The 13,614-nt window shown below is 39.3% G+C and overlaps 2 protein-coding genes across 4 annotated transcripts in view; both read right to left on the bottom strand.

Moving 5' to 3' along the window:
* Positions 1-10,122: 10,122 nt before the first annotated feature.
* On the bottom strand, positions 10,123-11,284 carry LOC106094948 (uncharacterized). 2 transcript variants are annotated; one of them, XM_013262191.2, is made up of 3 exons: positions 11,183-11,281; positions 10,999-11,117; positions 10,123-10,561 (listed from the first exon to the last, which is right to left on the bottom strand). In XM_013262191.2, the coding sequence occupies exon 3, from the start codon at positions 10,468-10,470 to the stop codon at positions 10,303-10,305; it is 168 nt and encodes a 55-aa protein (XP_013117645.2). In that variant the 5' UTR covers positions 10,471-10,561; positions 10,999-11,117; positions 11,183-11,281; the 3' UTR covers positions 10,123-10,302. The 2 variants fall into 2 exon arrangements, with proteins under 2 accessions (XP_013117645.2, XP_013117646.2); XM_013262192.2 differs by lacking the exon at positions 10,999-11,117 and having other exon boundaries at positions 11,183-11,284.
* A 2,056-nt stretch (positions 11,285-13,340) lies between these two features.
* Positions 13,341-13,614, bottom strand: part of LOC106094947 (cytochrome b-c1 complex subunit 8) — a 69,136-nt gene continuing 68,862 nt past the window's right edge. For both annotated transcript variants that reach the window (XM_059370816.1, XM_013262190.2), the window contains exon 3: positions 13,341-13,544. In XM_059370816.1, the coding sequence (XP_059226799.1) occupies positions 13,450-13,544 (95 nt within the window). In that variant the 3' untranslated portion in view covers positions 13,341-13,449. The remainder of the gene's footprint in view (positions 13,545-13,614) is intronic.

The raw sequence follows: 13,614 nt of genomic DNA, 5'->3' as shown, positions 1-13,614 counted from the left end.
GAGAATATGGGACTCAAATGAAAGGTATTCGGGAGTAGATTACAAATATGGCCAGGATGTAGAAATAGGATTTATAATTTATTGACAATGGAAGGGGGCGGACCCTCCACCGTTACCCCAAAAACACCACCCAAAATCTAAAGTGAACCGATAAGGACAATATGGGTATCAAATGAAAAGTATGCGGGAGTAGATAACTAAACTGGCATACAAATTCATGTTGAAGTATAGGGGGGCAACCCACCCCCACAAAAACGCCCGAAATGGGCACATTAGCCAATCACGGATATATGGGACTCGGTTTGTTTGTTCCGTATAGACTGAAAAACCCTCCCCTTTACCCCAACAGTACTATCCAAAAATAAAAGTGGGCCGATCGCGACTCAAATGAAAGGTAATCAAGAGTAGAGTACGAATTTCATAATAAAAGTTGGGTCCAAGTACCTAAGGGGCCACCCCAGTCCCAAAACCCTTTAAAATAGGTTTATCTGACGATCATGGCAATGTGGGACCCAAATGAAAGGTTTTCGGGAGTAGATTAAAAATATGGCAAGGAAGTAGGAATAGGCTTTCTAATTTATTGATAACGGAAGGGGGCGGACCCTCCAACGTTACCCCAAAAACACCACCCAAAATCAAAAGTGGACCGATAAGGACAATATGGGTATCAAATGAAAAGTATGCAGGAGTAGATAACGAATTTGGCATACAAATTCATGTCGAAGTATAAGGGGGCACCACACCCCCACAAAAACGCCCAAAATGGGCACATTAGCCAATCACGGATATATGGGACTCGGTTTGTTTGTTCCGTATAGACTGAAAAACGGCAGAAACGATATTCTCGAAATATTTGCATATTGTGTAGGTTGGTCTGGAGGGAAACATAGTATATATAATTTTTCGGTATCGGAAGGGAAACGGACCCTCCCCCTTATGCCAAAAACACAACCCAAAATCAAAAGTGGACCGATCGGGACAATATAGGTATGAAATGAAAGGTATTGGACAGTAGAATATGAATAAGGTATTAAAATTTGAGCCCATCTGACTGCCCCAACTCCAAAACTCCCCCAAACAGATATATTGGACGGTAATTTCAATGTGGGACTCAAAAGAAAGGTATTCGGGAGTAGATTTCGAATCTGTCATACAAAATCAAATCGAAGTATGGGCGGTCACGCCAACCCTCGAAAACGCCATTAGATCCATTATGACTATATGATACTTGGCTGAATCGATTTTCTTAAAATTTTCATAGATTATGTACTTTTGTTTGGAAGGAAACATAGGCTGTATTAATTTTTAGATATCGGGTAGAGGCAGACCCTCTCCCTTAATTTCGAACGAGATAAGCTAGGCGCTTGAAATTTTGAACAAATATTTCCTATTAGTGTAGATCGGTTGGTATTATAAATGGGCCAAATCGGTTCATGTTTTGATATAGCTGCCATATAAGCCGATCTTGGGTCTTAACTTCTAGAGGCTATAGAGGGCGCAATTCTTGTCTATTCCTGCCAAGTATATTCTAAATCAGTTGAAACCCTGATATAGCCGCCATATAAACCGATCTCCCAAATAGACTCCTTGAGCCTCTAGAGGACGCAATTCCTATCCGATTTGGCTGAAATTTTGCCAAACGTTTTGACTTCCAACAACTGTGCTAAGTATGGTTCAAATTGGTCCGTAACCTGATATAACTGTCATATAAACCGATCTTGGGTCTTGACATCTTGAGGTTCTAAAGGGCGCAATTCTTACCCGATTTAAACCGATCTTGGATCTTGACTTCTTGAACCTCTAAAGGGCGCAATTCCCATCCGTTTTGGCTGAAATTTTGCATGAAATGTTTCATTTTGCCTTCCAATATTGCCGCCATATAAACCGATCTCCCGATTAGACTTCAAATGTTGTTTTAGTATCACTTCCATATAAACCGATCTGGAATGTTCACATCTTCAGCTTTTAAAGGGCGGAATACTTATCCGATTTGGCTGTAATTTTGCACGTGGTGTTTTGGTATCACTTTCAACAACTGTGCTAAGCACGATTCAAATCGGTTCATAATCTGGTATAGCTGCCACATAAACCGATCTTGGATCTTGACTTCTTGAGCCGCTAGAGGGCGCAATTCTCGTCCGATTAGGCTGAAAATTTGCATGAGGTATTTTATATGACTTTCAAAAACTGTGCTAAGTATGGCGCGCAAATTGGTACATAACCTGATATAGCTGCCACATAAACCGATTCGGGATCTTGACTTCTTGAGCCTCTAGATGGCGCAATTCTCATTCGATTAGGCAGAAATTTTGTACAACGGCTTCTCTCCCATGACCTTCAACATTCGTGTATAATATGGTCTGAATCGATGTATAGCTCGATACAGCTCCCATATAAACCGATCTTCCGAGTTTGTTTTTTAAGCCCCTACAAGGCGCAATTCTTATCCAAATGAACTGAAATACAGAAAACACAATGACTTCTACAATGTTCAGCATTCAATTCATTTATGGTCCGAACCTGATATATAGGGTTGCCCAGAAAGTAATTGCGGATTTTTTAAAAGAAAGTAAATGCATTTTTAATAAAACTTTGAATGAACTTTAATCAAATATATAATTGCCATTTTGTTCGATAACCTTTTGCCATCTTCCTGGCAAATTTAGTATTCCACGCTCATAGAACTTCTGGCCTTTATCTGCAAAAAACTGAACCAAGTGCGATTTTATAGCCTCATCATTGCCGAAAGTTTTCCCATTTAAGGAGTTGTGCAAAGATCGAAATAAATGGTAGTCTGATGGTGCAAGGTCAGAGCTATATGGTGGATGCATCAAAAGTTCCCAGCCAAGCTCACTCAGTTTTTGGCGAGTGACCAAAGATGTGTGCGGTCTAGCGTTGTCCTGGTGGAATATGACACCTTTACGATTGACCAATTCTGGTCGCTTCTCCTTGATGGCTGTATTCAATTTGTTCAATTGTTGACAGTAAACATCCGCATTAATCGTTTGGTTCCTTGGAAGGAGCTCAAAATATACCACACCCCTCCAATCCCATCAAACAGACAGCATAACCTTCTTTTGGTGGATATCAGCCTTTGAAGTGGTTTGAGCTGGTTCACCATGCTTGGACCATGATCGTTTTCGACTAACGTTGTTGTAAACAATCCATTTTTCATCTCCAGCTATGATTCGTTTTAAAAACGGATTGAATTCATTGCATATCACAAGCGTGCATATCACAAGCGTTGATTCGGTTTGTTAAATGAATTTCTTTCAATACATGTGGTACCCAAATATCAAGTTTTTCACCAGTCCAAGATTTTTTATGTGATAATGAACGGTTGCTTTTGGTATATTTAACTTCTCTCCTATCTCACGCTCAGTTACATGACGATCCAATTCGATTAATGCTTTGATTTGGTCATCATCAACTTCATTTGGCCGACCTGAACGTGGCTCATCTTTAAGTGAAAAATCTCCAGAACGGAATTTGCGAAAACAATTTTGACACTGTCTTCCTTTTAAGGCTTTATCACCATACACATCTTGTAACTTTTTAGCAACCTGCTCCGCGTTTTTTCCTTTACGGAAATAATAAAGTAAAATATGACGAAAATGCTCCTTGGTGGGCTCCATATTAAAATTGACGACAAACAAACAAATGTAAACAAAATTTGGCGCACTTTTTTTCTAAAGCAAGCTAAAAGTAACAGCTGATAACTGACAGAAGAAAGAATGCAATTACAGAGTCACAAGCCGTTGAAAAAATTTGTCAACGCCGACTATATGAAAAATCCGCAATTACTTTTTGGGCAACCATAGCTCCAATAGCATAACAGTTCATATTCAATATTCTTTGTTTGCCTAAAAAGAGATAACGCGCAAAGAACTCGACAAATGCGATCCATGGTGGAGGGTATATAAGATTCGGCCCGGCCGAACTTAGCACGCTCTTACTTGTTCATACTATATAGGGTTTTCCAACAAGAGATGTTATGTAGAATTACTCGGCATTGTTCTTCAACGTGATCGTGGTGGCCATTTGGGCAATGTTAATACATCGGAGTAAACATCCGATTTTGTATTCCCAAAATGGCATTTTTTTTTTAAATACCAAAATAGCACCTCTTACTGGAAACTCCTATACATGTTTACGTATGGGCTATATGCAAATGTGTGTATGTGCATTTTAATGTTTGCAATATGTTAACATTTTCAATTGTATTGAAACAATTTCGGTTAGGCTATTATGGATCGAACAAAAAACTTCACCCAATGGCCACGTGACTTGAATTTAAAAAAAAAAAGTTTTTTTTGAGTTGTTATTAAAAGTTGTATAAGTAGAAGATAATTTGATGCGAATAAATGTTTTCACCAAAACAATTCTATTAAGCTTATAATACCATTTTAAAGAGTATTTATGGTTATTGTCGGATGGCAAATGAATTCAGGTTTTATAATATTGAGAGCAGTCTATTATATTGGGTTGCCCAAAAAGTAATTGCGGATTTTTCATATAGTCGGCGTTGACAAATTTTTTTCACAGCTTGTGACTCTGTAATTGCATTCTTTCTTCTGTCAGTTATCAGCTGTTACTTTTATTGGGTTGCCCAAAAAGTAATTGCGGATTTTTCAAAAGAAAGTAAATGCATTTTTAATAAAATTTAGAATGAACTTTAATCAAATATACTTTTTTTACACTTTTTTCTAAAGCATATTTGATTAAAGTTCATTCTAAGTTTTATTAAATATGCATTTACTTTCTTTTATAAAAACCGCAATTACTTTTTGGGCAACCCAATATATACATGAGATAGAACTTACTTTACTTTACTTTAATTGGCTACGACAGAATATTTGTTCCACTAGCCGAACGTAGAATAGCGTTCCAAGCACCTCGATCTTCTGCGCTCATTCTAAAATCTCTGACACCAAGTTTCGAGGTGTCTCCCACAACTTTATCTTTCCATCGGGCTTTTGGTCTTCCCGTTTTGTGTGTACCACCGTGTTTGCCTTCAAAAGACTTCTTTGCTGGAGCTTCTTCATCCATTCTTCCACAACATGACCTAGCCAACGCAGCCGTTGTATTTTGATGCGTGTAACTATGCTATCGTCGTCATACAGCTCGTGATTCATACGTCGCCTATATTCTCCGTTAACGCAAACTGGTCCATATATATTCTACGAAGAATCTTTCTCTCAAACACTCCAAGTACTGCCTCATCTGCTTGCACAAGTATCCATGCTTTAGAACCATATAACAACGCAAACTGGTGCATATATTTTACGAAGAATCTTTCTCTCAAATACCCCAAGCACTGTCTCATCTGCTTTCACAAGATCATCACCCATGCTTCTGAACTATATAACAACGCAAACTGGTCCATATATTTTACGAAGAATCGTTCTCTCAAATACTCCAAGCACTGCCTCATCTGCTTTCACAAGTACCCACGCTTCAGAACCATATAACAACGCATACTGGTGCATATATTTTACGAAGAATCTTTCTCTCAAACACTCCAAGTACTGCCTCATCTGCTTTTACAATTACCCATGATTCAGAACCATATAACAACACGGGTAGTATCCGAGTCTTGTATAGTGTAATCTTCGTCTGTCGCGAGGTGGCCTTGTTTCTAAACTGCTTACTTAGTCCAAAGTAGCATCTGTTTGCCAGTATTATTCTTCGCTTAATCCCAAAACTGGTGTCATTCGTTTCGGTAACGGCGGTGCCGAGGTAGATAAAGTTACTGACTATCTCAAAGTTGTGGTTCCCAACTTTCTCCACTTTCTTTATCTGCTCGGTTGTGCAAGGCTTTTTGGGCAGTTGAAACCTTCAATTTCGTCTTATCTCCATTTACTGCCAGACCCATTTTCACTGACCCTCTTTCAATTCTTTCAAAGGCTGCAGTTAGTACTTCCTGTGACCGACCTATGATATCGATGTCGTCGGCATAGGCAAGTAGCATGTTTTCTCTTGTGATTAGTGTGCCATATCTATTCACATCTGCATCTCGTATAATCTTCTCCAGCAGGATGTTAAAGAGATAGAGTAGATAGAACTAACAACCAGTAAAAACGGACTTGATTTGACCTGGACGAACTTTTGAGGTCCCATCACCATGGGTCTTAACGCCGAACTAATGGGTTGATCTATACGATATAAGGGCAATATCATGCTATTTTATGAGCTCCACCATAGGATGGGTGGTATACTAATTTCGTCATTCTGTTTGTAACACCTCGAAATATTCGTCTGAGAGCCCATAAAGTATATATATTCTTGATCGTCATGATATTTTATGTCGATCTAGCCATGTCCGTCCGTCTGTCTGTCTGTCGAAAGCACGCTATCTTTCGAAGGAATTAAGTTAGCCGCTTGAAATTTTGCACAAATATTTTTTATTAGTGAAGGTCGGTTGGGATTGCAAAATGGTCCATGTTTTGATATATCTGCCATATAAAATGATCTTGGGTTTTGACTTCTTGAGCTTCTAGAAGGCGCAATACTTGTCCGATTTGAATGAAATTTTGCTCGTGGTGTTTTGATATCACTTCTAACAACTGCGCTAAGTATGGTTGAAATCGGTTCATGTTTTGATATAGCCGCCATATAAACCGATCTTGGGTCTTGATTACTTGAGCCTCTAGAGGGCGCAATTCTTATCCGATTTGATTGATATTTAGCACGTAGTGTTTTGGTATCTTTTCGAAATTCTCATACGATTTGGAAGAAATTTCGTACAACGGCTGAATCGACCAATAGCTTGATACAGCTCCCATATAAACCGATCTCCCGATTTTGTTTCTTGAGCCCCTACAAGGCGCAATTCTTATCCGAATGAACTGAAATATTACACAATAGCATACTCTTATTCAATATTCTTTGTTTGCCTAAAAAGGGATACTGCGCATAGAACTCAACAAATGCGATCCATGGTGGAGGGTATATAAGATTCGGCCCGGCCGAACTTAACGCCTTTTTACTTGTTCGGTATTCAAAGCGCCACGTTTCCTCCAAAGAAAGGGTTTGGCATCTGACAGAGTTAAATGCTGACAGAGGGGTATTGAAAAGGAATTTGAATTGGATGCAATAAACTTTGGACGTCTTGTCGGCATGGGTTTTCGTTAACCGATCACCCAAAAATTCCCCATTTTGCTTATTTGGATCAAATGGAAAATATTGGGTTGCCCAAAAAGTAATTGCGGTTTTTTAAAAGAAAGAAAATGCATTTTTAATAAAACTTAGAATGAACTTTAATCAAATATACTTTTTTTACACTTTTTTTCTAAAGCAAGCTAAAAGTAACAGCTGATAACTGACAGAAGAAAGAATGCAATTACAGAGTCACAAGCTGTGAAAAAATTTGTCAACGCCGACTATATGAAAAATATTAGACAGTCAGCGTTTCCCCATTCTTGAGGAGCTTCAAACCATTTAAGTCACCCGGACCCCGATGGAATATTTCCGGCGTTACTACAGAAAGAGGCAGACTATCTGGCGCTTCGTTTGGCCAAAATGTTCACAGCGTGCCTTGGCAGGAGGCAAGGGTGGTGTTTATACCCAAGCCCGGCAAGGCAAGTTATGCGAAACCAAAGGCCTACTGCTCAAATACAAACAGCATGCCTATGTCAAGGGAATGTCGGTGGAGACTGCCCTTCACGAGGTTGTGCATAGAAGCATCCTTCGATGCCAAAACGTACACACTGGCGGTATGCATTGACATCGATCCAATCCTTCGACCAGTACCGGGTGGACCCGATCCTTAGAGACTCCATAAACCATATGCTAAGGAACAGGTGGATAAATTGTGTGTCCCATGGCATAAATATAAGGGCGAAAGTGGCAGAGGGCACGCCACAGGGGGGCATTTTATCGCCACGCCTATGGGTGACCACCAAAAATGACCTAACACGGCTACTGACTGAGGAGGGATTTGAACCCGTCAGACGATGTTATAACACTTCTAAGGATAAAGATCCGAACGAGCTATGCAGAAGTGCCGAAAGGGCCTGGCATATGGCATATGACTGGGCTAGACCCCGAGGTCTCAATGTTAAGCCAGAGAAAACTGAAATATGCCTGTTCACGTGGAAGACGAAGGTGGATCAATTTAACGCACCACGTTTCCTCAATAAGACGATTTCGATATCTGACAAGATCAAAAACTTAGGTGTGATCTTGGAATGGAAACAGAATTGGGAGTGTACTGAGAAGGCTCACAGATGTTGGCCACTATACAGACGGGCCGTAAGCTCGAAATGGGGCCTGAATCCCAGGATAGTCCACTGGCTCTACAGGAACGTGATAAGACAAATACTTACTTACGCCTCAGTAGTTTGATGGATTGCTATGGAGAAAAAATGCAACATAAGGACCATACAACAGATTCAGAGAGCATGTTCTCTTGCCATAGGCAGAGCGATGAGAACCACGTCCACTAGGGCACTGGAAACTATTCTAGACAACCGACCCATTGACATACAAATTAAGTGTGAGGCAGCCACTGCGGCTATGAGACTTAAGGCGATGGGAGAATGAATTGAGGATGAGAGCAGCTCATACCATCGCGGTATTATCGAGGCGACGATAGGAAACCTGGAAGGAAGGGAAGAGGTTTCCGATCGGATACCTGAGGTGAACCTTGAAGTCGAGTGCGAAGCACTGCTGCCATCGGCACAGTCTTGGACTGACGAAACCCCAGTATTCCCATCTGGAAGATCATGTTACACGGATGGATCAAAGCCAGAGGACAGAATGATTCGGGCATAAGGGCAATAACAACCAGGACGGTAAGGTCACGAACAGTCTGAAGAAGGCAAACCCCGCATCGTTTGGTTGCCGGGCCATCACGGAGTAAGGGGAAATGAAAAGGCAAATGATTTGGCGGTGACGGCCAGAGGACTGCCGTCAATAAACGACGAAGTCCGATTTAAGAGAGTGGACGACGAATGCGCATGCAATATTGTGGAAAAGCGAAATGGTCGGTGGGAGGGCAAAAATCCTATGGGCTGAACCAGATCTTAGGAAGCGGGGCTATTACTGAAAGGAAGCAAGAAGGAGGTCAGTATAGCTATTGGTATTATAACGGGAAAAATTGGTGCGGCTAGTGAAAGCATGTGTAGGGCATGCGGGGAAGATGATGAGGCGTTGGAGCATTTCCTTTGTCATTGCCCGGCTTTCGTGGCTAACAGATACCGGCACTTAGGTGGAGACATGAAAATACTAGACATGAACCAACTTACTTAAAGTGGCTATGACAGAATATATGTTCCACTAGCCGAACGTAGAATTGCGTTCCAAGCGCCAAGTTTTAAGGTGTCTCCCACCACTTGATCTTTCCATCGGGCTTTTGGTCTTCCCAGTTTGTGTGCACCACCGTGTTTGCATTCAAAAGACTTCTTTGCTGGAGCTTCTTCGTCCATTCTGAAAACATGAACCAACTTAGGGTAGTGGTATTGAAAACAATGAAGGATTTTGTTAGTAGCACGGAGTTCCTAACTTAAAATTTTCTTTTTAGAGGTTACTCTGTTGTTTTTAGAGCGCACAACAAGCCGATTACTGGCTTAGATGTATGTCCACAGTGGCATGGGGCGGATTAATATCTGCACCCTCTTTTCAACCTTACCAAACCTTACATTCCCTATTTCCAAAAATATCCTGGGGCAGTCTAATGTGCATGTAGCACTATTTTCTTTTTTCAATCAACCAACACGCAGGGGATGTCCCCTATATATGCAATGCATTGCGTTGGAGAGGTGGGTAAGGATCGCAGGGGGAAAAGAGGGAATAGTGTTTGTTGACATTTGCTGTGGATTTCTGGATGTCGTAAGTAACGGGAGAGACATCTGCCGGAAGTCGATTCCACATACCAACCGTCCTTCATGCCCAGAACATCAAGAGCCTCTGACTGCTTGATATCTACACCGTCGATAGATATGGACTATTGTAAAGTGTCAGTGAATCGTTTGTGGGACAACAAACAGCACTGCGTCTTACGTGCATTAAAATCTACTCTGTTCATTCGACCCCACTCAGAAATGGCCAGCAAATCCTGGCAGAGTGTTACGTCCATAATCGGCCTCCTTCATTTGAAAATAAATACCAAAAACACTATCATTAAAATTACCATTAAATACTGGTATATTTACACAATTTGCATTAACATAAATTTTGCAAAAATTTTCTTATGTATCATAAAATAATTCTATTTTCATAATGTTGAATAAAATGTATATTCTAGGTGTAAGTAGTAGTAGTATAGATTCTTGTGTCATCCGCCAAAGTTTTGAACAACTTTCAAGTGCCACAGAAACTCCAGAGTTTGTTTTTAAGCATGACCACCATAAACAGAATGCCCACAGCCGCTGTGAATACCTCAATACTGATAATTTTAGATTCGACTATGACATTTAACATATTTGAAATGGATTCACTTCGCATTTCGCTGCCGCAACAATCATTCATATTGTGGATACGATAAAAAAGTACTTATGTATGATGGCCTTATCGTAGCTCACTATCTGGTGGGGGTGGTCTATGCGTTTGACAAGGAAATCTGAAAAAGAAAAAATGTGGTGTAAATAATATAGTATTTAATTTTTTAAAAACACAGGGTCAAAGAGTTGTAGTATGGTCATAGTATGCCTTCAAGGGGCTGCACGCACCACACCATACTATGACTTGGCATAGTATGACCGCACCATAAGTGTAAAGCCCAGGCATATAGGTAAAGGTGTAACATTTATTGAACCACAAGGGTTCCTTTGGCGATGTATCAAGCGGACTGTGTTATTAAGTGAAAAAATTAAGCTGACGTGTTTATCTCCTTTCAATTGGTTATTATAGGAGCCCTTAGTATTATATACACAGCACATTTAACATGCCAATACATTTTGGCCAAAAATGAGCAAAAAAAAAAAATTCGCGATACTACAATTTAAATTATTTGAATCCATAATATGTGTTTAATGTTTAATTAACACATTAAATGACCTTAGTTTGCCCATTTTAGGGCATTATGTATTTTCCACCACTCATAATCCAGACAAGCCGTTTTACAATTTGCTGTATATACCCAAGTAAAGATATTATTACTCTGAGTTTCTTCTTTTCTAAATCATTAAACCAAAAAAATATTAGTGGCTCCGCAATAACAATATGTTCTAGTCGTACTTACACTTTTAATTTAATAAATTTCCTCAAAATTCTAGGTTTCTTTGTTTTTTACTGTGTTATGATATCATTTTGTTGTTGTAAGTGTAAACATGAACGAGCTCCATTGAAGGGCGATTCGAACAAACTTATTTTGCCTTAATTCGGGCTGTGTTCAGTAAGCTCTAGTGATTTTAAACCTCATGGGTCGTTTACACTAGTTGATAATGTTTAGAAAACACATATTCCAATATCGCCAACCATGGCGAAACAATAAAAAGTGGTCTCATTTGTACAACAATCACAAATCACATGGTGCAATCCTCCATCTTGCCATCAAGCTTTTAGACGTTTTGTCAACACGCGCAAACAAATTTTGTGTGCGTGCGTGTATACGTGTGCGTACATGAGCAGAGAATATGCGAGAAAGAAAATTACAACAAAGAGAATGCCAATAATAATCGGACATCTTAATACTATCATACCTGGCCGGCTTTTTAAACTTTTTTTAGTCCCTATTTAGGCACTCTTGGGTATATATCGCCAAGTGACGTTTTCTCCCGTACCGATACACTAATTAGAGTAAAAAATGATATCGCCTTAGATTGTTTTCAACTTCCTTGAGTGCAGATTTAGCGACTCGCACAATAGAAAATGTTTGAAGGGATACACAAAATCAGAGTTGCACTTATCACCGATTTTGACAGATATTGCACTTAATATTTTGTTGTTGGGCAACTGCCACTATCTGTTAATGAATGTATCTTGCCAGCAAATCCTGAGAAGAATATCAGAAAACATTTTCAGCGGTGTTTATCCCCTCTTAATGCTGGCAACATTTGTAAGGAACTATGCCATTTGAAAAAAAATTAATAGCAGCCATGTAAAAACTTCCCTCCAAAGAGATGTCGCACAGCGGCACGCCGTTTGAACCCGGCTATAAAACGGAGACCCTTTATCATTGAGCCTAAACTCAAATGATATGTGAGAAGTTTGCCCATGTTCCTTAGTGGAATGTTCATGACCTTAATAATTATGTCACCTTCAAATTAAAAAAAAAAAAAGTTCGTCAAAACGTACGGGATTTTAAGCAAAGAAAGTCAAGCGTCAACAGTTCAAAGTCCGTCCAAAAAATCGTCACGTCTGGCAGCCCTGCCACGAAGTCAAATCGGCAGATCGGTTTATAAAAGAGCTATAACAGATTAATTATTTAGAATTCACTAATATATGGTTAAGTCACTTACGAACACAAAGTGTATAAGCACCATGAACTCAATAAAACCCCGGATTTAATGGCTCGATCATCTGTTTTCCCGTTATAAAATCAGCTGATGAGAGCGTTAAATCCGCATTCAATGAACAGTTTTAACGGGGTTTAAGATTGCCGAAATCTATCTATTGGGAATGTTTACAAACGCAAGGAAAAATTCTGTTCTCTGATTAAATACTACATATTGGACAACCGACACGAGGATATACTGAGAACCTGGGAAAGCATGCTCACCTATAGGAGCTTGAATTATTTGCTAACTCCAAACGTAAATATATGAATACTACAACAACAGGACTGGCCTATAATACGGCTTGACCCATATACTTACGGTGCATAGACCTGGCTCAGTGACTACTAATGTAGCAAATAGCTTCTGCCCTCCCTATTACTTTCAATAGCATCCTGTATATTGCAACGATTTCGTATAAAAATCTATGCATTGGTTTGCGGTGCCCGATTTAATGTATTGCAGTACTATCTTCCAAAGTTGCAGATTTTCAAACACCTTTAAATACCATTATGGAAAGTTGATTATGCGGTACGCCATACACTTGCGTTTAAAACAGCCAGCAAAACTAGGTAAGCAAAAATTCAAAATCCTTACTTATTTATATTTTTATTCTTGATGTATGCATTGTCTCTTTGCAACGCCGTAGATATAAGCCGTTGCATGAATGAAGTATGTATAGAGATGGGTTTTATGAGATCAGAAGATCAGGTTTATATACTAAAAATACAAAATCATCAATAGTTGTTTGGAAAATATTTTTATACCCAAGATATCTGCAAAATTATAAATACCCAACTTTTGGGTATAAATGAATAAATACCCAGGTATTTACCCAATTTGCCGGGTAAATACCTTTTGGATATTTACCCATCGCCCATCTCTAAGTATGTAGATTAAATATTTATATTTTCCAAGGATTTATTGACCTATCTCATCTTGTCACGACATCGTTTTTAAAATGGTAGTTTATTACAGAATTATACTAGCGAAAATACGCATAATGAACTGTTTATTCATCATTGGCGAAATCAGCTGGATTTTTGCGGCTTAAATGATGATGCTCAGCTTCAACCATGTTGTAGACCAAATATCCAACAATGAAAGCTGGTAGAGAAAATATTACAAGATATCAATTTAAACGTTCCTTTTAAACAACCAAAACAAATTAGAACTT

This window comes from Stomoxys calcitrans, chromosome 1 (genome assembly GCF_963082655.1).
Source record: "Stomoxys calcitrans chromosome 1, idStoCalc2.1, whole genome shotgun sequence".
In the NCBI taxonomy this organism is placed as follows: domain Eukaryota; kingdom Metazoa; phylum Arthropoda; class Insecta; order Diptera; family Muscidae; genus Stomoxys; species Stomoxys calcitrans.
Note: the sequence above shows the minus strand (reverse complement) of the source record. Positions and strands in the feature narration are given on the sequence as shown.

Bases quoted from the DNA above. Each gene is read 5' to 3' on its own strand.
- LOC106094948 (XM_013262192.2), bottom strand. From the start codon at position 10,470: ATGAATGATTGTTGCGGCAGCGAAATGCGAAGTGAATCCATTTCAAAT.